General features: G+C 46.0%; 1 protein-coding gene and 1 long non-coding RNA gene across 7 annotated transcripts in view; one reads left to right on the top strand and one right to left on the bottom strand.

The window, feature by feature from the left end:
- Positions 1–23,700, bottom strand: part of SLC24A3 (solute carrier family 24 member 3) — a 497,947-nt gene that overhangs the window by 424,366 nt on the left and 49,881 nt on the right. For all 5 annotated transcript variants that reach the window (XM_017945044.3, XM_021921282.2, XM_017945046.3 and 2 more), the window contains exon 2: positions 11,301–11,429. In XM_017945044.3, coding sequence (XP_017800533.1) covers positions 11,301–11,418 — 118 coding nt within the window. In that variant the 5' untranslated portion in view covers positions 11,419–11,429. The remainder of the gene's footprint in view (positions 1–11,300; positions 11,430–23,700) is intronic.
- LOC103888157 lies at positions 10,878–20,354 on the top strand. 2 transcript variants are annotated; one of them, XR_004178992.1, is made up of 3 exons: positions 10,878–10,978; positions 16,757–16,820; positions 20,276–20,354. It is a non-coding gene; the product is annotated as an uncharacterized LOC103888157 (long non-coding RNA). The 2 variants fall into 2 exon arrangements; XR_004178991.1 differs by lacking the exon at positions 10,878–10,978 and adding an exon at positions 16,203–16,335.

A 23,700-nucleotide genomic window follows, 5' to 3' on the forward strand; every position in this document is an offset into this window, starting at 1 on the left:
AAGTCAACAAGATTTCAGCAGAAGTGGAATTCCCATTCCCTAGGAAAAGCTCCACGGGGAGGCTCATCTTGATACTGACAGGCTGTTCCTGTGACTGGCTCCTATGCTTTGACAACTAAGACTATTTTTACTTCCCGCCTGGGTTTTTGTAGTATTAGTGCCTGTCAGATTCATTTTACCTGCCTCCCATGGTAGAAAACTCCCATGCCCTAAAAACTGGAGAAAGGAATCAGCAGCATGAATAATAACCACAATCTCCTAAGTGTGACAAACTGAGACTCTGTTTGCCGGACCCCTCAGGACTGTTGCAAAGTGGGTGCTTGGAAAATGGACACCCACTCAGGGACCGAGCACTGGCTGTGTGTTAAAGACTTAACACGCTTTATTCCACCAACCCACGAATGATCCCCACTTCTCAGGGAAGGAAACCAAGGCTTTGAGAGATTACGTGGCCGGTCCAGGGTCCCATAGCCCATGGGTCCTCCTCAGGCCTGTGGTGCCCAGGCCCTACCTCTCTCACTCTGCTCAGAAGTACCTACAATTACAAAATGTGGCCTCTCCTTCTCTGTCTGAAAGGTTTCCTCATGACCCCAAGACACGGTGGGTACTGTGAGTTCCCATTTATCAACTGAGGTCACAGAAGCTTCACTGAGTCCAGCCTGCTCTTTGGACCCAGTCCTTTGCTGCTTCCAGAATGGCCTGTCCCAGGGGTCTGCAGCTTGTCGCCATTTTTTTTCCCCCCATACCAGTGTCCCTGATCCCAACGACGTGGACACTGAGTGGGCCCTGAGGTCTCCTGCAGGCTCAGGGCTGGGGAGCCAGGCTGAGCTCCTGGCACAAAAGTTTTGACAGGGATGGATGAGCCACTGGGCTGGGCCCAAATCCATTTTGTTCTGAGTCAGCTTCTAAAAAAGACTGCTAATCTTTAATTCAAGAATTTTATTGTTCTATTACAGACATTTCAGCCAAGCAAAATGGGATTCACACTCTATCAGGAACCTCAGAAGCGCCCGTAGGATAGCCTAGACATGTACCTATTTACACTTACTCTCCAAGGTGGCATGTGAGCATAGTCCTAGGCCTCAGTGGGGCCTACCCCAAGGCACACAAACTGAGACATGGCCTTGGCCCACTAGCCAGGGATAGACTGTGCTCGGTGCCTCTGTCCAAACCAAAGCGCACTCACTGGGGTAGCTCAGACCATCCCTGACCTTCACAGCCCTCAGCCAGGCCACCCCCATTGTTCATGGAGCCTGCTGAGAAACTTGTCAGGCTGGGAGAGCCTTTGGGGAGAGAGACGAGGCCTCCCTGGGCCTCCCCGGGCCTCATTCCACCCCGAAGCACCAGAGTCCACCCAGACCTGGGAGTGTCAGAGAACAGCCGGGAGATGCGCCCCAAGGCCCTGTCCTCAGTCCCATGGGCACCTTGCCCTGTACCTCGGCCAGCCCTGGCTTCTGAGTGGGTGGGAGTGGCAAATGCTGAGGCAACTGAGGACCAGACGGAAAGATTAGACCCACAAATAGGACAAGGCAGGAACATTCCCTCTTGACTTTGATACAAAGAGATTTTAAAATGCAGCTAGGGTGAAGCACACCCTGGTGTTTCCCAGGGCAAGAAAGCTTAGAAACAAAACCTGTGGCCTCCATGACAGAGTAAAAAAACCAATGTTCACAGGGCTTGGGAGGAGTGCTGAACTCACATGGACCCTGCTGGAAGACAGGTTTGGTGTCTTACATGTGGCTGGAGGTCTCCCTTTATTCATCTGTTTGCCAGCTTGTTGAAGACTCTAGGCCTGGCAAGCCCAGCTATTCTCCCCTGAGCCAGCTTGACAGAGACCGCCCATGCACAGAGGTGGGTCACAGGCCAGCATTCCCACCTGCTGTTCAGGCTGCTATAACAGAACACCATTCACCGGGTGGCTTACAAACAACAGAAATTTATTTCTCACAGTTCTGAAGGCTGGGAAGTCCAAGATCAAGATGCCGGCAGGCTTGGTGTCTGGTGGAGGGCTTGCATTCTGGTTCATAGATGACGCTTTCTCACTCTAGCCTCACACGGTGGAAGGGGTGAGGGCCTTCTCTCGGGCCTCCTTTATAAGAACACGAAATCCCATTCCTGAGGGGACTGATCTCATGACCTAATCCCCCTGCCAAAAGCTCCACCTTCTAACACTATCACCTTGGGAGTTAGAATTTCAACAAATGAATACTGGGGGGACACAAACACTCAGACCATAACCCCCTGGAAGCTTGAAAACCTCTGACACCTGCTTCCCAGTTCCAGAGGCTGAGATTTTCCTGGCCTGGGGTGGACCCGGATTTAAAATCCCCCCAGGTGCCTCCAATGAGCTAAGCCAGGGGTCCTCACACTTGAGTGTGCCTCCCAAGCCCCTGGAGGGCTTGTTACAACCCAGATGGCTGGGTCTGCCTTTCAGAGGTTCCAATCCAGTAGGGCTCAGGTGCAGCTCAAGGATGAGCATTTGTAATAGGCACCCAGTTGCTGCTGCTGCTGCTGCTGCTGCTGGTCCTAAGACATCTGAGAGCACTTAGATGGGGGCAGAACAGAGCCCACCTGGCAACCCAGATTATGTGACCTAAGGCTGACCACACACAAACAAGGCTTTGGGAGACAGGCAACCTCAGAGTCCTGGTGCTTGCTCCAGTGCCAACTAGCAGGGAACCCTGGAGATGCCTCTCATGTCTCTAAACCTGAAGCTTCATCTGCAAAATGAGATTATCTGTGTAACAATCTCAGTAAGAGATGGAAGAAAAGAGCCCCAAGTCCCCCGGGCACACTGCTGCTCCAGAAATGACTGAGGAGTGGGGAGCCAGGTGGGGCGGACTGAACCCCAGAGGGCTGGAGACTTGCAAGGCCACATGTGCTCCTAGGCCAGGAGAAGCAGCACTATGTGGCTCATCACTGTCACAGGCCACACTGCAGCCAAGAGGTGTATTGGGACCAAGAGGGGACTTCCCTTGCAGGCTCTCCACTGCCCCAAGGTGGGTGTTCCCAGCACCCCACTATAATACCGATGGCCTCTACACACAGTTGAGTACATTGCTCACTGCTCCGGGGGTGCCTGTGAGATGAGCCCTGGGGAAACTGTCCTCGTGCAGAACAAGCCAGGAGGACAGGTGTACAGCCCTAAGTGGCTGCTTTACTGTGGAACCCCAGAGGAAAGCAATTCCAAGGTAGAATGAGTACTAGACATGTGGTCTGGAGACCCGGATGCTCTGGAGCAAGGGGTATTCCAGGCCTGTGATTTCAAGCTCTTTTAGGCGGTAAAATTTTACTCTTCAAATAAAATTTTAAACAGATCCCTAACATATGAAAGGAAAGATACTGGAGTTTTTTGATTGTGAGAAAGTGGGTAAGGGCGGGAGGAGGAGACAGTACCTGAATCACAGATCCCCCAGCCCAGGGATGACATTAAAAATACGCAATATGGCACAGGCACTACCCGGGGAAAGGATCAGGGAAAGTAGAGAGGACCTTGGAAATGTCATTCCTGCCTCAACCTCCCCTGCAGAGCACATGAGGCAACCGTCACAGAGCCTGGAACTAGGGGGCAGCAGCAAACATTTCTAAGGACCAAGAATAAATATTTTACGCTTTCCAAGCCCTGTGGTCTGTGTTGCAACTACTCAACTCAGCCTTCATAGAGCAAAAGCTGCCACAGAAACACATAAATGGATGTGTGTGGTGGCTGTGTTAAAATAAAACTTTATTCACAAAGATAGTCGACAGGCCCCCTGTGGCCAAGGGCTCTTGTTTGTTGAGCCCTGGCTTAGAGGAAAAGGATTTAGAAGCCACTAGACACAATAATCACCGTGCTTGTTTTTGCATTTATGACTCTGAATTCTCAATTCTTTAACTCAACTTACTTTGCTCTCAGACTAACTAATCTATCAACTGGGCATCATAATACCGTTTTCCCTGACCTTGAGGTATTTGTTCCAATGGCCAAATGTGTTCCAATGAGCTAATGAATGTGAAAATGCTTTGAAATGTCTACAGTACTTTACAAATAGATCCACAAAATCTCTGCATCTAAGAGCAGAGTTTTATCATCCTTTACCTGTGTATCAGAAAGATTCCAGACACCACTCACCAAATTAGGCTGCCCGGGCTGCTTTTGAAGAACAGTCTTTTAAAAAATGCCCTAAAGGGATGTCAAAGCTAGAAAAAACAAATAGTGTCTGGCCCTTTCTCCTAGAGCCTGAGACTTTTAAACTCTTCATTAGTATAAAGTAGAAAATCCTCTACTCCCTATTTCATCCTGTTTGTTGACATAGTGGACTCTTAGGCCAGAAACTTATTAGTCAGAAGCCTTGTAGTTAATACCACTGGATGCCTCCTACACGCAGCCCAACCTGCAAGAATGTGGTATTGCTGCTGAATGACACTAAATAATCTCTTCATCATTAAAACAATCTTAACCCCACAGAGTTCTAACGTGCCTGAAGAGAGGTAAAGTCCCCATAAATGATCTCCATCAGTCTACCTTCCACTGTATTTCTGGTAGCAAAGATAATGTGGCTACAATTTATTAAGCACATACTACGATTGAGGGCGCAGCTGCTCTGCAAAGCTCACTTCACTGAATGACTACCACAAGCCTGGGAAGAAGGTACCTTAATTTGCATTTTACCAGAGGGTGGAAATGAGGTCCAAAGAGCTTAGCAAGCCACTTGGCATCACATAGGTCGAAAGTGATGGAATTGGGATTTAGGATTTACTCCAGAACCCAAGCTCTTTCCACACAATTGCCAAATGACTTCATCTATACAAAAGCATTCATTATTTTCCCCAGGGTTCTTTCATTACCAAAGAAAAGATGCAATTTGCAAATGGCACCACTGGGACAATTTCTACCTCACTGATGACCCCCACAAGGTAAAAAGAGAATCCAATTGTTTCACTTGATGAGGCAAGAATTATGAAGATTAAAGCAAGAGCTATAGTCAGCCTTGGCAGACATAAATTTGGATTATGATTTTTCTATAATGGTGGTATTTGGCTTTTGAAAATGATTTAAGCATAAAGAAAAATTGGGAAATTTGCTTTTTCAAAAGAAACAAGTTTAGGGAAAATTAATGTAGCAGAGACTAGCTAGCAGTTCACCAAATCTGTTTCCTCTTCTGCTTTCTACATTCCACTAATGTACATGGCCCAGCCTTCCTTGAGGTCAGAAGTTGTCACGTGACTGAGCTCTGCCAATGGAATGTGAGCATCAGTGAGCATCTAGTCCCTAAAACTCTGCTACCCTAAATCCTCCATGCTCTTTCCTCTTAATGCAAAGAAGCCCAGCAACCTTGGAAGCCAAGTTGAGGAGGGAAAAGCCTAAAGATAGAAGCATCTGGAGTTTATAGACCCCTTCTTGCAACAGGTGCAACTATAGACTAGAACATTCCATGAGAAAGAAATAAACTTCTCTTGCATTAACATAGAAATCTGGAGGACTTTTCTGTTACAGCAGCTATTATTACCCTATCTAAGTAATTCAGCAAACAATTTGATACAAATTAAAAAGCAGATCACATTAGTTCCAAATCTGTTCCACTTAAGAATGTCAACTACTATGATTTGAATCATTATGAGAATTACAACTTCAGAAAGAAGTTCAAGTTACGTGAGCTAGTGAAATAATGTCCAGATGAATCTTAAGTCTTTAAACTTAGTTCCTTCTTGGGTTCAAACCCAGCAATAACCACACTAACCCGAATGCAATTTGTCACTTCTAGTATTTTGGAAACATTTGGTTAAATAAAATATATTACTAAAATTAATTTCACCTGTTTCTTCGTACTTTTGTAATGTAGCCAATAGAAAATTTAAAATTACACTGTAGGTCAAATTATATTCCTATTGGACAGTGCTACTCTAGATTGTGCAGACCTCAGATTTTCTATTCAATTATTAACGGGTATTGAGCACTGCACGGGTGTTGGGTGGCCCTACTTCACTTCTGACAAGCCCTGTGACCTTGGGCAGGTTGTTTATCCCCTGTGGTTCTTGTTTTTTTCATGTAAAAGATGAGAATGTTGGCCCTATCATGCTTTGTAGACTGGTCATGTCCAGCCCTGTGATTTTAAACTAGCCCACTCTGATGTTACAGTTTAAACCCCAAACAGCAGGATCCTGACACTGTTCATGGCCAGTACCCTGAATGCATATTTTCTGCTTGTTGGTCTGTGCCTGGGCTCCAATTCTTGCTTACGGACCACAGGCACCCTTTGAACCTCCCCTCCTGTTGCTTCTCTCATACAGACTTCCTGGTTTTCCTCGTCGACTGAAGCTCACATTTAACTGTTAAACGTGGGCTTCTGGCCATTCCAGTCAACACCTTACCTGTAGGCACTCCTGACCATCCCCACAGGGCAGTGCCCTGCCAGCCTGACTTTGGTCTTGGACACAGGCCAAGCGTCCTCTTCACCTTCCGAGGCCTTAGGCCCAGCTAAGCCAGACAGAGTGGGATGATCCTTTATCAAGGGAAATCCACTGATCTTGCAGAGAAGCCCACACCAAAGGCCATCATTTTAAATATTTTCCTTCTTCCAAAGTTTACTTGAAAAAAGTACTCTGAGGAAAAGCTCATTTCCTTAAAATATCAAAGAACCAAAAACCAAAAGATGATATATTTTTCTGGAGACAGACTGCAAAGTGCAGAATAAATAAAATTCTGCAAAGTGTACAAATAAATATTACAAAGAATTAATTTCTGCTACAGTTGTCTACCATCTTCAATACTACATTTAGCTAACTTAATTTTCCGTGGATCAAATTTATTCAAAGTTAAATTTCTCTTAATAGGTCATCTGAGTAAACAATTTCAAGTGTTACTTGCCAAAAGGAAAAAAAAAAAATGTTTCCAGGCTTCAGATGAAATCGGCAGTGTCAGGCTAAGAAAACAACCTTAAAAATTCACAGAGAGCTGGAACAATTGCAAAGAAAAGTTGGAGCCCGGAGGTCAGTCTTGTTCATGCAGTTCTGAAGGTAAAAAAAAAAAAAAAAAAATGCCACCCCACCAAACTGGGTCTTCATAAGCAAAGGAAAAAGCTTTTTTGAGACAAGGTCTCATTCTGTCACCTAGGGCTGGAGTGTAGAGGTGTGATCTCGGCTCACCGCAACCTCCATCTCCCAAGCTCAATCGATCCTTCCACCTCAACCCCTCAAGTAGCTCGGACCACAGACTCACGCCACCACACCTGGCTAACTTTTGTATATTTTATAGAGACGGGGTTTCACCATGTTGCCAAGGCTGGTCTCGAACTCCTGGCCTCAAGTAATCCACCCGCCTTGGACTCCCAAAGTGCGGGATTATAGGCATGAGTCACAGCGCCCAGCGTCATTCTTTTGAAAGCAGAAAATGTATAAAGTAATATATCCTTAAAGTAGCAGCTGTCATAAGAAGATAGCACCCTGGGCTTTCTCTGGCACCAAAACTGGGCACTCTGTGCTCCTGGTTTTCAGACAGACAGAAAGGGAAAAGGCAGGGGAGAGGGAAGGGGAGGAGGGGAGAGGGAGTAGAGGAAGGCTTGAGGTATGGCATGGAATTCTGCAAACACAGCAGTTATTAAGGGAAATGGGAGAGTGTCTAGGGGAAGAAGTTTTCTTGAATTTCTATTCTTGAAATTTCTTGGAATAAGTGGATTTGTGCAAGGGCAGGGATAAATGTAGTTGAAGATCTATTTTATAGGTGAGGAAATGGTCATCTGAGAGGCAAACTAGCCTTACGCCCCAACAGGGAATACAGCCAGAATAGAGGTAACTCTGTCTCCAGTCTCTGAATCTACAGCCTTCCTCTAATAGCATCTAAAGCCAGGGTTTCTGACAGCACAGTCCGAGAAGCCCCATGACATCACAAGTGGCAGCTGGGTGTACTTTATGACAAATGCTAAATTAACTCCTGCCTGTGACCTTGCCACCATAACTCAGACAGCCAGGACACACACTGCACCCCAAACACTCAGGTCCCTATGAAAACACTCACTCCTCCAAGCATAGAGGGAAGCCTGCTCCGCAGGCTCTGTTAAGCGTACTGCTGCCGCTGACATCATCGCAAATAGAAAGGGAGAGAGTCCAGGAACCACAGGGCTCACTTCCTAGCCTCTCTATTTAAGATTTTCGAGGGCAGACAGCACTATGTTTAACTGGCACAAGTAATATTCATCGTGCCCAGGGCCTCTTAAGGAAAACTGAACAATGCTTTAGAATGAACCTGCCCTCACCTCACTCCTGCTCAATCATTTCACCCAACAACAAGTTAGAGGTAGAGAAGAAGAATATTATTAAAATGATGCTTCTAAATCAGGACCTTATGGGTGCTTTGGCTCTCAACTTTTTTCATAAAATATCTGTCCAGTCCAGACCGAGAAGCCATCTTCGACAGCATTCTGGTAAGGGCATGGAGGTAACCAGGGCTCACAGGTGTCTATGGCAATGGTCTGATCCTGTTGTTAGAAATAGTCGATGCAGCAGAGGTGATGGCACTCATTGCCATGCCTGAGGTCTTCAGGGCTTGCCTACCTCAGTAGATGGTACTGAAGCCTCCTGTCTAGATGACGATCTGCTCAGACCTGGGCTACCTGCAGTGTGTCCTGTTGACAGACTTGCTCTTGCAGGGAGTAGCTGGAGAATATTGTTCTAGGAATCTTGCACTGTGCCCCACCCATAATGATGGCCCAGGACAGAAGGTGGGAAATTCACGAATACACTCCTACTATGGTGCCATCAAACCCAGGACACTAAGCTGTTCACACTTTATTACTAATTCTCACAGCAATCATGAAAGGTCAGAATGATTATGTCAACTTCCAGAGAAGCACACAGAGACTCAGAGAACCTGGCTATTTGGCCGAAGTCCACAGCTTCAGATGAGCGTGACTCTAAGACCCCGGTTAGAGATAAGGCCCTCAGATTTACATATTTGCTCTACACCCTTGAGATGTTTGCAATTGGGCTGGAAAGACAGGAGATACGTCCAAAGACAACTGCAAGTTCTGACCACCCTGTCCAATAGCTCTTTCTGTGATGATGGAAATGTTCTGGGACCTGTGCTGTCATCCGTGATCCAACTATCAAGTATTTGACATGTAGTTGGTGCAACTGAGAAACTGAATATTTAATTTTAGTTGGTTTGAATTCATTTGAATTGAAATTGCCATTGAATGACAACATTTAACAGCACATGTGGAGACATTTTATACCAGCAGCAGTCAGAAAAGAATGCTGCAGTCTGGGGTGGTCCAAGCGAGCTTCATGAAGCACATGGGCTCTGAGCCAGCCCTTGATGTGTTAGGATTTGGACAGAACTTCTGTTTCGGGCATGATCATCTTCCCTGTGGAATTTGGTTCTAAATCAAGGGCCCCAGAAACCAAGCCCAGTCCTTTTGGTCTGCAGGTGAGGAAATCAAGATTGTCCCTCCTGGTTCCATATTCCCTTTGGACCTGCTCTTCGCAACATGACTCAGCTTGCTTTTGCTTCCTCCCAAGTTTCTCCTAAAGCCTTTCCTCTCTTCCCTTTCCCTGAGTGCCCCCTGCCAACACGGGCAGGTCCTGGGTTTGCGTTCTTTTTATCTACCTAGACATTTTCTTTTCTATCTGTGAGGCTGAGTCATTTCCTCTCTTGGAATGACTTTTAATGTGCTTTATGCTTCTACATCTGTCACTCTGAGAAAGGCATTTCCCAATACAGACAGCAATGCCACTCACAGAGAGACCAATCATCTGCCCCCAAAACACACCCCAGCAACAGAGAACAGAATCCCCCCATCCTTGCTGGGTCTGCATATGGCTGAACCTAATGCTCAGAGCTGGTCACCATGTACTGTCTGATTCCATTCTTTTCCACACCAGGAGTGACAACTGGCCTTTCTAATACTATTAGCTGATTAATACTAATTTTAGACTACACGTGGCTCAGCCCCTCAGTGGGGCATTTGACCCCTTCATACCCATTTTCATTTCTAGCTCACGTAGCTGCCCTTGTGCTGCTTCACTTTCAAGTGAAAAATGTTCCTTGTGAGCATGGAACAACAGCCACAGTAACTTTTGGATTCCCCAGCTTGAGGAACACAGACTACGTAGGATTTTTTTTGGTGGTGGAGATGGAGCAGATAACCTATTTTGAATTCTTTTCAGCTTTGCTTGAAAGCTGATTGTTAAGAGTCTAAGTATGGTGGGAAGGGCACTTCCACCCATCTTCCCAACAGATCCAGACCTGCAATTCTCTGACATGTCTTCTGTACTCAACAACTTGTAGTTCTTTGGGCTGCAGCAGAGATTGTTTATATCCTTCCATGCTGACACTAAAGATGAGACAGGCCTTTGGATGGAAGATCAGCATGTCACTGAGCTCCTGGGCCCTGGACAGTGGCACACATGCGGTCAATCCCCACCAGGTAAGGACAGAAAGCCCCAGAGGGCTTCGAGGTCCAAGTCAAAGTGACAAAACATGGCTACAGACCTACTCCATCCCATCGCCTGTTTTGGTACAACCTGTGAGCTAAGAATGATTTTTAAATTGATAAAACATTATAAAAAATTATTTTAAGAATATACTACAGATACAATATGTGGCCTGCAAAGCCTACAGTGTTTACCATCTGGCCCTTTCCAGAACAAGTTTACCAACTCCCGTCTGAACCTTCAGGGACCTCATTCATCCAGAGGGGTGCCTGTCATGTCCCTGAGGCTTGGTGGGCTGGGTCCTCACAGCCCTTCGTTCCCTTTGATCTGCTTTGTGTTTGTTTTCTTTTTCAGTTCAGTAACCTCAGAGACAAAATGTTCCATATATGTTTCCGGGGAATGGCGCAATAGATATCAAATCTAACAAACAATAAATGAAAATCCGCCTCTTCCAAGAAGATCAACATCGTGGGTGAGGATCTGGCCCAATCCCGGTGTCTCTACTGTGATAGGAACAAGGTTCCTGATTAAAAACCAGCCAGAAAGGACCCAAGCGATCAAAGCAAAGGTAACCACACAACATCCTCACCCATCCTGCTCCTGCCTTAGTTTCTCACTTGGCAGCACCAGTCTCCACATCCGACCTCAGTACCGCATCAGGAGTGTCACTGTCTCTGACTCAGCCCCAGCTCCAGTAGAAAACGAACACAGAGGTCAAAACATACCCTAATAGTCCCTCAGGATGTCACCTGAAAGTTTCTTAGGCTCCCATCCTAAACATCCTCAGAAGCTCTCTGGATTAATATTCTAAGAAAACACACAGCAGCTGCCTCTTCCTTAGCCACAGGAGAAAATGACAGCTGCTGCCCATGAGTAGCCAGCACTGTTACCTGGTTCGGTGCAGTTCTTGCCATTCCGGAGTCCAGCATCTTCGGAAGTCAGAGTGTCGTTCACCTGCATGAGCTTCCTCCCCATCATCCACTTTCTGTCTTCCCCTATGAGGTCCATGAGGTCAAGCTCTGGGGAGACAAAGACAATAACCACATGTCATTCACAGCTGGATTTCAGCTTCTGCTGACACTGCGTGCCCGGTGCCCCGACCAGCCATCACTTGCTCAACCCTGCCTGCACTCCCGGCCACCCTGCTTCTAGCTGCCTGATGGCTTCCTCGCCGCATCAGTGGGATGACTTTGAGGTGTGTGTTCTAAACTGGATTCTAGATTCTTCCCAGTGGGATCAAGCTCCAGTTGTCTACTGTGTAACTTTCTTGATAAAGCACACTTGATCAACTGCTCCCCCTTCCCTGTCTCAATTCCCTGCTCCCAGTGACATCCTGAGAAATGTTTAACAACCAACTCTCAAAGGGGAAGAAAAGCCCTGTTTTGTAGCCACTGGCCAATTTCTGTGGTGTCAATATTCCCATTGTAGCCAATGCCTAGCTACACACATGACATCATTGAAAATGGGGTTCGGAAGAGATGGACACAATCAGCTCCACTGAGTCAATAATAGCTGGCTCCAGCCTATCGAGATCTAGTCCCTGCCAGTATCTCCTGAAACCAGCCCCCAAATGAACCACCCACCATTGAACATACTTCAGAATCTGCTTCTGGGGGTTATCAAGCGAAGACATAATTTGCCATCCCCAAAGCATAGATTCATGAGTGCCACACAGCATGTTTCCAATGAACAAGAGATAAAGGCATGAACTAGGAAACAGTAGGTTGGGAGAGCAGGTAACAGGGCTCAGGGCTGCAATGACTGTGGGGGTGGAGGTGCCAGAAGAAAGAACACAGGCTAAAGAGCACACTGAAGCGGCCAGTGCAGTGCATTCTGTTTGGGGCACGTTGAGTTTGAAGAGTCCGCAGAGCACGGAATGGGAGGTATGCCACCTGTGCAAGTGTGAGTGGAGGAACCTTGGGGTGAAAAGCAGAGCCACAGCAAACCTCAGGGAAATCATCAGCAACAGGGAAGGGTGAGAGGCACATGTATGGATGGGGTCTCCCGGTGGAGAAGAGGGGGCACTGGGGAGAAGGAATGGAAGAACACAATATCCTTCAGAGAGGAGACAGAGCAAAAGGATTCAGGAAGGGATCATGAATGGAAGGAAAAGAGCAAGGAAAGCAGGTGTCGTGGAAGGTAAGCAGAAAGAGAATTTCAGGAGGGAAGGAGTAGCCAATAGCCTTGAACTCCATGGACAGATCAGGTAAGATGAAGGCAGAAACATGACAGGTGGGACCTGGCGTCATGGGGCCATGGAGAGACACAGACAGCAAGCCAAGCTGCCAAAGTGGCTCTTTCCAGGGGCTTGGCACTGAAGAAGGGACCTGAGGCAATGCTGCCTCTTGAGTGTCCAAAGTTGCCGCGGGCAGAAAATGGATTGAAACACAAGACGTGGGCCTAACCCACGGGCCCAGTGGCCTTCAGGCCAGATAGTGCACCCAACCACACCAACACAGTGTCTGAAGTGGTCACTGAAGAGCTGGAGGGCATCCTGCCCTCTCCTCTACTTTCACAGTGATTCAGTTTCCCAAATGATTTCTCCTTTGTTACTGAATTCAAACCTCACAACACTGCTTAAGAAAGAAAGCAAGAGTGTGGACATTGCCTCTCCAGCACCTGATCACTGCTGGCTCAGGGTAGGTGCTCAGTAGGTATGCGTTGAAATAATTATTCCCACTTTATAAGTGGAGAAAGTGAGACTCATGGAAGTGTCTGGAAATCACAATGCCTGTGGGCACCTCACCTAAGATAACATGATGCACATAATATCAGTAGCTCATGAACTGAGGTCTTCCTCAAACACAGACCCTGCTTCCACGTGTAAATTTAGCAAGATATCAAATTACAGTTTATGCATACCATCCAGGAGAGCCCCCCCAGGTTTTTTTCCCCAAAAAATGGAGGAAGAATGTGGAGTCTAATGAAAAGAAACAATAATTTCAGACTCTTGAAATACAAAATTCTACATGGCGGCCACATGTATCAGCTTAGCCCAAATTATGAGGACAATATCAAAGATAATTCAAGGTTAAAGCAAGGCATTTGTGTAGTCTGAATAACCTGAATGGTGGATTCTTATGATTAAGAATAGTGATGAATAGAGGCAAAAAAATCTCAAAGCCTCATGAAGAAAAGATAAGGTTAGTAGCCTTAAACTCCCATATTGTCACAAATAATCTGCAAGTGTGGAGAAGGGCATCCCCTCTGTCTCAGGCTGGGTTTCCCTAGAAGCAGCCCCTGAGAGAAGGATTTGAGAGCAGGTGGTTTATACGGGAGGTGATCCCAAGAAGAATCAGTAGAAGAGCAGAGTAGGACAGGAAACGCTAATAGCAGGTGCATTTTAAGTCAGTTGCCAATATGAATAACTAGAAACTGACCTCTCTGGAAAGCTCTGGGGACCAGTGTAGACATGCATCTCGGACACCTAAGAGGTGAGGAAGCTTGGGTATTCATCCAGCTACTCCTGGTCTAACATTGGTTGAAGCTGACAAAAGAGGACATAATCCCCCAGCATTTCCAATCTGCCACATGGAGGTCCAAGGTGATGCCCAGAAAAAGGCCTTGGGCAATGAGAGGCAGGTGCTAGAAGCTGCACTGTGCCAGCTGGCACTGAAGAGGTCAGAACCGAGTAATATACGTTGAGCACCACGACATCTGCCCATCTACACAGTACCTAAAGAGAGAGTCATGCTGTGGCCAGCAGCGTGGCTATTCCACTGTTCTTATAATCTGGGTCAAGGAGACATGCTTTGTGGTACTGTAATCTTAATGTTCAGGAAGACCCCAAAGATTTAAAAAGAAGCAGGAGTATCCCTTCCAATGACTTCCAAGTTGCTTCATATGCCAAGTTTCCATGGTTCTGTAACTCTGAGAGAAAAGCTGATACCAATTAAGAGATGTAAAAATAAAGCCAGCTATTGTAGCAGAAAATTAGAGGATTTTTCAACATAATGATTCAATATCTTCAGGAATTAGACTCTTAAGGCAGCACCTCTGGATTCCAAAATGTGCAAACTTTTATCTCAATAAAAATGTATTTGACCACTGAGGGCTGACATAACAACACAGAGACCAGAGTCTGAGAAAAAAATGATGAAGCAATGCATTGCATGCATTTCCTTCCCACAGAGAACCAAGTTTGACAATATTATAGCACAGTTCATCTGTCCTCGCAAAACTCCTGCTGAGCTAGGAAGAGGCAGTTGGTTCTGGGGTCACTTTACCTTTAGAGTACATAAGTCAGAGGATAAGCGATTTGCTAAGATCAGAGTCAATCCATGGCTACATCAACCATCATTTCATAGTTAGCATGGCTTCTATTCACTGAATGTCTGTGATGTGCAGAAACCTTTCCATTCTTCACCATGTTTCATCTTCATGGACGAAAGCCCTACATGGAAATACTAGTTCCTTTTTGTAAATAAGGAAATTGATGGACAGAGAGGTTAAATATCTTGCCCAAGGTCACACAGTGAGGAAGTAGCAGAATGAGGATTTGAACCCAGGCCTAGTGACCTCAAAGGACAAATTCTTGGTAGATCCTGGGATAGGATGAAATCCATCCTGGTTTCATTATACAGCTATAGTAAAGTAGCTCAATAATGTAGCCTGCACCTTATAACAGGTTAGCAATGAAGAGGTAAATAAGTCTCACTGGACTTATTTCAAAGAGGTTATTTCCCTAGAAGTTACAGTCATGCACCGCAAAATGACATTTCTGTCAGCGTTGGAAGGCATATATGATAGTGGTCAACTTTTTTTTTTTTTTTTTTTGGTCTGGCTTTGTTGCCCAGGCTGGAGTGCAATGGTGCATTGCACCCTCAAACTCCGAGGCTCACATGATCCTCCCACCTCACCCTCCTCAGTATCTAGGACTACAGGTGCATGCCACCACATTCAGCTAATTTTATTATTTTTTGTAGAGACAGAGTCTCCCTATGTTGCCCAGGCTGGTCTCAAACTTCTGGCCTCAAGTGATCCTCCCACCTTGACCTCCCAAAGTGCTGGGATTATACACATGAGCCACCACAGTCAGCCCCATAAGATTTTAACACCATATTTTTACTGTCCCTTTGCTGTATTTAGATATGTTTAAATATACAAATACTTACCACTGTGTTACAATTGCCACAGTATTCAGTACAGTCAGTCAAGTGCTGTACAGGTTTGCAGCCTAGGAGCAATAGGCTATATCATCCAGGTTTATGTAAATACACTCTACGGTGTTGGTACAAGAACAAAATCACCTAACAATGCATTTCTCAGAACATATCCCCACTGTTAAGGGACATGTGATTGAATTAGGAACAGCAGTGAGGCAGGAGCCTCCCCCATGAAAGGTTTACAAACGAAGGACTAAAGTCCCACTGGGTGCAACTCACTCTGCTCAGTGTGATTTCCTAGAGACCAGGCTGGTCGCACGCATTATGACATGGAGGGCTATCTTCTTGCACTTAGGGAGGCGGGGCAGAGGGTGGGCAGCTGGGAAGCCTTGGAGGGTGGGAAGGTGAAGGGGATACGGAGAGGCGCCCACACTGGCTGTCCTCCCTGCTCTCCCCTCGCTCACCTCCCCAGCTTCCTTGGACTTCTCCGCTACAGCAAAGAGGCCACTCTGCAAAGCTACACTTGAGCAATGTCAACAAAAACACTTGGCCCCTGTCCATGGCATTCTTGGCTCCTCATCTGCCAGGCCCTGGAAGTTGCATGTTGGCCTAATTAGTCAGGGGAGGGGTAGGGTATGAAGAAGGGAGGCAGCAGGCTCACATGTCACATGTCACGAGTGGAGGCAGCCTGCAGGACTGCAGGCTCTGAGAAGAGGGGACAGGAGTGGGCTGTCGGGACAGCACGGGATGCTAGCTGGAAGGGGAGGAAATCAAGCTCTCAACTCAAGAAGCAAGCGCATGCACTAAGGAAGGACACAAAGTGAGGCTGGACGCCAAGTTTCCATTACAGAGCTATGTGCTCACCCTTTTGTGCTCTCTTCCCTCCCTTCCCCTACCTCCCTCCTCCCCACAACTGGGGCTTAGAGAGCCCAAGGATTTCTGACACCAAGAATGGATCTCCCTGCGTGCCCCCTGACAAACAGCCTTGACTCACAGCCTTCACCCTAACACTGTCTCCTATGTGAACCTTGTCCCATAGGGCTTGCAACCCTTCCAAATACCAGCCCCAGGCCTGGTGGAGCGGTGGGGCTGCCTGCTCTCTGATGGGAGAATTAACTCCTTCAGACACCTTGGCAACAGCAGATGAGGAAGTTTGCTGCGTCACCAGCAAAATTATCTTTTATGCCCCTCATTATGTGCCAAGCACCCTTCCTGTACCATCTCACTCCATCCGCTTGCAGGGAATGCTGATGGGGGTAAGCAGCCAAGCCAGGACCCTAGGCCACAGACGACTGCAAAGCTCAGGTATGTGTTTCTCACCTGTCCCAGAGCTCCAGGAGCCCAGGGAAGTGGTCTTAGGGGCATAGCAGCTCTTTTGGAGGGGAGGTATTAACTCTCCCCTCCCTGTGAACTGGAATACTGCTTTTCTTTTTGGAAACTGGGATGCAGAGAACCATCCAGCTGAAATGCTCAGACAGCCATGGCAACAGCTTCCCATTTGCAGATGAAGAAACTGAGTCTTGTAAAGCCGCATACAACACTGGAGAAAGAATGTCTGGAACACTCAGTTAATGGCACAAGAAACAGCCAAAGGCGGCAGCACTAACTCAGGCTCTCTATGCTGGTTTGGTGCTCTTCGCTAAGGCTATAAATACCCCACCCTACAGTTTACACAGCTGCCTCCACTCTGTACACCCCAGGTCTTCACCCCAGGGTTGGAGGTCAGGTTTGCATAAGCCCGCAGCAAGCGGACGCCTTCTGCAGACTCAAGTGAGCAGCACTGCTCTCCAAATGACCCCTTTCCTGCCCCTCCCCCTAAAGTCTCAGAAGGATGAGCCTCATCCTCTGTGGGTGAAGAGGGGAGCAGTAGAGGCCCTGGCTTCGTACAGGTGGATTTTTCTCATGGGTTTTCCAGCTGAAGCAAGAGCTTCCCTGTGCTTTTGTTCATGGTCCTTGGAAAGGAGCACCAATTGTGGAGAGGTTGCAGTCCTCCAAACAAAGCTCTCCTAACCCAGCAGGACAGGAGGAAGCTGGAGGCTAAAAGGGCCACACATTCATTGCCCTCAATGGCCTCAAAGCTTCCAGAAAGTCAGAGAAGGGAAGATCCAGAGAAGGTGTCTGGGAGAAGATCTCCAAGCCACAGGAGGTGATAGGTTCTGTTTAAATTCTCTTCCACGAGCTCCACAGCCTGTTTCCACAGCCTGTCCAATGGGCAAGAGGATGCTAAGAACACCCCCTTGGCCTGGGTCGAGGTCTCCCACTAATGTCCCCAACTCAGCGACGGCAATCACAGGCATCAACTCTTACCTGGATGTAAATTTCTTGCCAGTGTCAAGGCGCTACACCTCCACTCCAAGAGGAAACCCAGATTGAAAGTTGAGCCTTTTCAGTCCCTCCAATAGGACAGGCCTCCCTTTAACCCAGAGGGGAAGAGGGAAGAAGGTGACCCTAGTCACCTGCCCACTTGAGGCAGGGCACTTCGTGCCTAAGGTCAGGGCACCAGCATGGTCAGGTTCTGGTGAGGGTCCTCTTCTGAATTGCATACTGATATATTCTTGTATCCTTACGTGGCAGAAAAAGAGCTACAGAGCTCACTAGGGTCCCTTTAGCAAGGGTACTAATCCCATTCTTGGGATGTGGTGGATGTATTCTGGTCTTATGAACTAATTACTTCTCAATTGGGAGTTAGGATTTCCATATATGAATTTGACACCAACATTCCATACTTTGTAACAAGAAACCCCATATTGGACATTATATGTGTGTGAGTGTGGGAGAGAGAGAGAGTTAGAGGGGGAGGGGGAGGGGGAGAAAAAGGGGTGGAAGAAGAGGGACATGATCATGCAATCTTTTTATACCATGCACGTGTCCATTGATTGTCTTTTGGCAAAGAAGTTTTTAAAACTGTTGAACTTAGAGATGAATTATGCATTTCTCTCTCATAAAAAGACAAGTGCTATAAATATGCTAACCTTTTCTGGGAAGACATGGTCACCAGCTAACTAAGTGTGCACCTAGCAGATATTTTCAGAAAACACACTGCTCCTCATGTCTGCTTTTGCTCCACATCCCTCAAGGTGACCTTTAACAACCAGTGAAAGAGTAGAAGCTTTCCTAAAGAAATTTGCTCTATGGACAGAGCATTTTGAAAATAAATATCAAAACTTTGTATGTCTTCATATGATAAATTATATCAAGAAAATGATTAAAATCAGTACATTCTAAAAACATGTATATGTTCCACTTAAAAATTTGGAATCAAAATTATATAACCTGATTTTAAAATTCCAAAACAAAGAGTTTCAATGACTTTTATTAGAAATTTGAAATTAAAATTCAATGTCTTTTACTTAAAAAATGGACTTTTATAAATCCATTTATTAGAAACATGTAAATGCAATACCTTCTGAAAAGTTGCAAGATTAATCTACTGAAGTCAGAAAAGATGGGAAGATATTAACAACAGTCTTTGGGTAATTGGTGAATGAAATTGAAAATTTAGTATCTTGATTTAGTAGTTATAGCCCATAATGCTTTTCTTCCATTTGGATCCATACATCTTGGGGAATTATCTATTACAAGTAGGACAGCCATTAAACTTCAAAATTAAAATAAACTGAACCTTAAATTAAAATAAGCAGACCTTCTGTTAGCTGTATCTCAAAGTGTGGAACTAATATTTTCAAAAATGATTAAGTATATTCTATCATGTTTTCTCAATAAGATACTACTCATAAAGATAACAACATTAACATCATCATTGTTTAGAAAACTCCATGTTTTGTTCTGTTAAAATATAAGTAATATATTTAAAATGGTTTATTTCATCGCTATTTTATTCCTATTACATTTATTTTTCATTGTATTTAAAAATCTGGGGCAGATCCAGGTTTTATGGGACCTGAAGTTTATGTAATATTGAGACCACTCTTTTAAATATAAAATTTTACAAATACAAAGATAGGTATAAGGCTTAAAAATAATATCTCATTATACATATATACACATAATATATATACAGTATTTCTTAAACATAATTTCTAAAAAAATACATACTTTCCTAAGGATCACAGTTTTAGGTAACATAGTCCATTCCAGCTGTACATATGCCTTGCCTCGGGCTCTGTTGATATACTCCAAACACTTGTATTTTTCATACATCTAATATATTTGCCCCTGCAAACCTGCCCGATGTGTTTCTTCAGTTCTCTTTAAAACTCACTTTTTTGGCCGGGCGCGGTGGCTCAAGCCTGTAATCCCAGCACTTTGGGAGGCCGAGACGGGCGGATCACAAGGTCAGGAGATCAAGACCATCCTGGCTAACACGGTGAAACCCCGTCTCTACTAAAAAAATACAAAAAACTAGCCGGGCGAGGTGGCGGGCGTCTGTAGTCCCAGCTACTCGGGAGGCTGAGGCAGGAGAATGGCGGGAACCCGGGAGGCGGAGCTTGCAGTGAGCTGAGATCCGGCCACTGCACTCCAGCCTGGGCGACAGAGCGAGACTCCGTCTCAAAAAAAAATAAATAAAACTCACTTTTTTGTTTCCAATTGAGTACAACTTGACAACTCTACATCACTTGGCTCCTCAAAATCACTGCCATTTCCATCCTTTGTGATTGGATAAACAGTCCAATTTATTTGTGAGTATGAGTATAAAATTGTCTGCTGCTTTCTCTCAGGCTGTCTTGGCTCTGCCATTATAGAACAGGGCAGGAAACTAGTCTTTCCTTAATTCTGGGCTTTTCTTAATTCATGCCTAGAGTATAAATATCACCAGTGAGTCAGGCAGACGGAAGAGAAATGCAGTGATTTCTTCTCCACAATCCTGACTGGAACACCTTTCTTCAAAGATACCAAGTATCGGGACTCTCTAGGAGGTGAAGAGAAGGAGGAGCTACCATGTGAACAGTGAGAAAGCACATTTCATCTGCACACAGAGTAGTAAGAAATGTGTCTCTAAACAATTATTACATTGCAGTTATCCAAGTATGATTTTTATTTCCCCCATTAGACTATAAGCTTCCTGATGACATCATTTTTTTTTTCTTATTGGCCCCAGTACTTGCACAGAGAGATTCAATAAAACTCCACTGGGAAATTTAAAGTGTTAACTACACTGCAAGTTTGGTGCCGGCACTTCCCCCTCCCAGCATCCCCTCTCCCTTAGTTAGAACCAACCTCAAATTTTGATTTTAGGAGAGACCCCTCCCTCCTGCCAAGTCTACCTGTCCTGGGAGGAAGCTCCACCCACCCACTGCACCACCAGCAAAGACGCTGCCTGAACTAAAAGCCCAAGTCCAGTATCCTGTAGGCCATAATGATTGGTTCTGAGAGGTGCCTGTAACTGAACCAGGCCAATCAAAGCAGAGTCCCCAGAAAGAGACTCACCCACTCTGTCCCAGTGACCTTGAACCTGGAAGTAGGAGAACCTGGAGGCTGAGAGTCTGCAGACAGCACATAAAGGTGAGTACACCCAGACCAAAGGGCAGAGATAGGCAAGGTCCTGATGTCATCACATTTCAGCCCCTGATACCTGAAGCCAGACTAATCAAACTTTTCGATTCCATGTTGCAATGTATTCCCTTTTTAACCTGAGCCAGATTGGGTTGGCTTTTTTCTAAGAGCAACTGAGAAGCTCATAGCTGATACGTGCTTCTACTTTTTTAAAAAATTCCCATCCTATGGAAAGCCTGATGAAATCCCAGACAGAACCCCAGTAACGTCTTCCCCAGCCCTTCCTGGCTTCATCCTGTGTTCATCATAGTGCACTGCTGAGCAGAGAGCTATTTCTTTTCTTTGCATGAATGTCCCTCGCCATGCCATGAACACAGAGCCTCTCAAGTGGCTTCTATGAATCAGAGTAATAAAGCTCTAAGAGCCCTGGGGAAATTGTGAATTAAGATGGCTATGGGACAAAAAAGGTTCAAGTACAAGCTACAAGGGGAGAAGGCTGACCACTGATGGTGGAGCAAGATAGTTGACACCTAGCCCCCCAAAATACCTGGCTAGCCTGGGCCAACTGACAGCACAGGTTGGCTCAGCCACACAAACAAAAGCCTCAAATGTCATTGTAGTAGTGCAGTAATGCTTTACGTTGTAACATAGTGTTTGCAACCTTGAAAGGTGTCCTGATTTGGATTTTCCAAAAGCCAAGTCTGAGACAAAGACTTGGGTGCAAGTAGTTTATTCTGGAGACAATCCCAGGAAACAGTGAAAGAAAGTGGAAAGCAAGACAGGGAAAGGGGAAAATGCATTACAGAGGTTGCTGCCACTCGTGACAAGAGCAGGATCCCTCTGGAAGCTCAGACATGCATTCGGAATGCTTCCCCAAATTGTCCATGTGAAGAATGAGGCTGTGGCTTCCATGCCTCACTAGATGAGGCTTGCTCCAGGAGAACAAACTCCCCAGAGTCCAGGCTGCATTTTTTCTTTTCTTTTCTTTCTTTTTTTTTTTTTGAGGTGGAGTCTCGCTCTGTCGCCCAGGCTAGAGTGCAGTGGCACGATCTCAGCTCACTGCAACCTCTGCCTCCCGGGTTCAAGCAATTCTCCTGCCTCAGCCTCTTGAGTAGCTGGGACTACAGGTGCATGCCACCACACCCAACTAATTTTTCTTTTGTATTTTAGTAGAGACAGGTTTTCACCATGTTGCCCAGGCTGGTCATGAACTCCTGAGCTCAGGCAATCCACCCACCTCGGGTTCCCAAAGTGCTGGGCAGACTGCACTTTTGAGTGAGTCAGGCTGACTCCCACCTCTCAGGAAGACCCTGAGCCAGGAAGCAGAGAGACACATAGCCTATGCTTGGGGCAATGGTGTATTGCAATGGGAGTCTAAGCTTACACTGAACTGCCCATGGCGCCTGAGGCTGGCACCAGAGGAGAGCCGAGGGGTTGCCTTGAGGGACACCAAGTGATACCAGCCCTGAAGGTAACCTTGACCTCATCTTGGAAACAATGTCTCTTAAAACAAGTGGGAAGATGTGTTTGGTCTAGAGCCATAGAAGAAAGAATTTTTTGGGGGGTGGGTCTTGCTTTGTCACTCAGGCTGGGGTGTAGTGGTGGAAATTAGCTAGCTGGAACTACAGACGTGCACCACCACACTAAGCTTTTTTTTTGTTTTTTTTTTTTTTAAGAGATGGAATTTCACGATGTTGCCCAGGCTAGTCTTGAACTCCTGTCTTAACCTCCCAAGTCACTGGGATTAAAAGTCTGAGCCACCACCACCCCTGGCCCATAGATTTTCTGCTAATGTTTCTCTCTTCTCCTTTCACCACTGGAACTTGACACCAGAACTAAAATATCCTCTCGGTGCCTCACAGTGAGAAAGACAGAACTGAGGGGAGGACAGGCAGTGAAGCTTTCATTTAAACACAAAGCCACTTTATTCTTCTCACTTTTTCCTATTCTTTGGCCCATTGCTTGCAACTTTCCAAGTTGGAAACTGAAACCAGCAATAGGAGAATAGCAAGGTTGAATGGAAAGAAAGATAGATCCATGCTCTCTCAGTTTCAGCCCAGAGTCTGAGATCCACTGATAGGTAAGGGAAGGCAGGGAAAGGAGAGAGGATGTGGCTCAGTCACACCGGGATAGGCTGATGCAAGTAGAACTTTCCTGGCCACCACCTGCTCCTGAGAAACAGGGAGGCTTGCTTTGCATATTTCAGCCAGAGAGCAATGCCTCTCTCACTCTCATCCCTAGTGAACCCCTCTATTTCTAATTGACTAGGCATTTGCCTAAATAATTAGGCTTTGTTTATTTTTCAGACTCCTGACAAGGAACACTGGTACCTAAGTGCAGACTTCCAATAACTTTCCCCCTTGAAAACAAGCAATATTCAGCATGTAGGTTTGGCTGTGTGCCCCTAGCTGAGGGCTCCTGTCCCACTCTCCACAGTTTGCTCCTTGCATGGCTTTCTGCATCCTTCTCTCCAGCCCATACTCTCTCTCCAAAGCCACATGAAACTGTTGCCTTCTCAGTGCTGTGAGCTACCCTGCTCATCACAGCCACTATCAGCCAAGGTCAGCATGTCCTCTGATGGGAAGCCAGAAAGAAAATCCTTTTCCATTGTTTCTAAAAGTGAAGGAAACAGGAACAAAGGTGGGGGGATCAACAGAAGAACACACACACACACATACACATACACACACACACACAAAGTGTGGGGTGGGTGATGGAACGAGGGATTCTA

Source organism: Papio anubis, chromosome 16 (genome assembly GCF_008728515.1).
Source record: "Papio anubis isolate 15944 chromosome 16, Panubis1.0, whole genome shotgun sequence".
Lineage (NCBI taxonomy): Eukaryota > Metazoa > Chordata > Mammalia > Primates > Cercopithecidae > Papio > Papio anubis.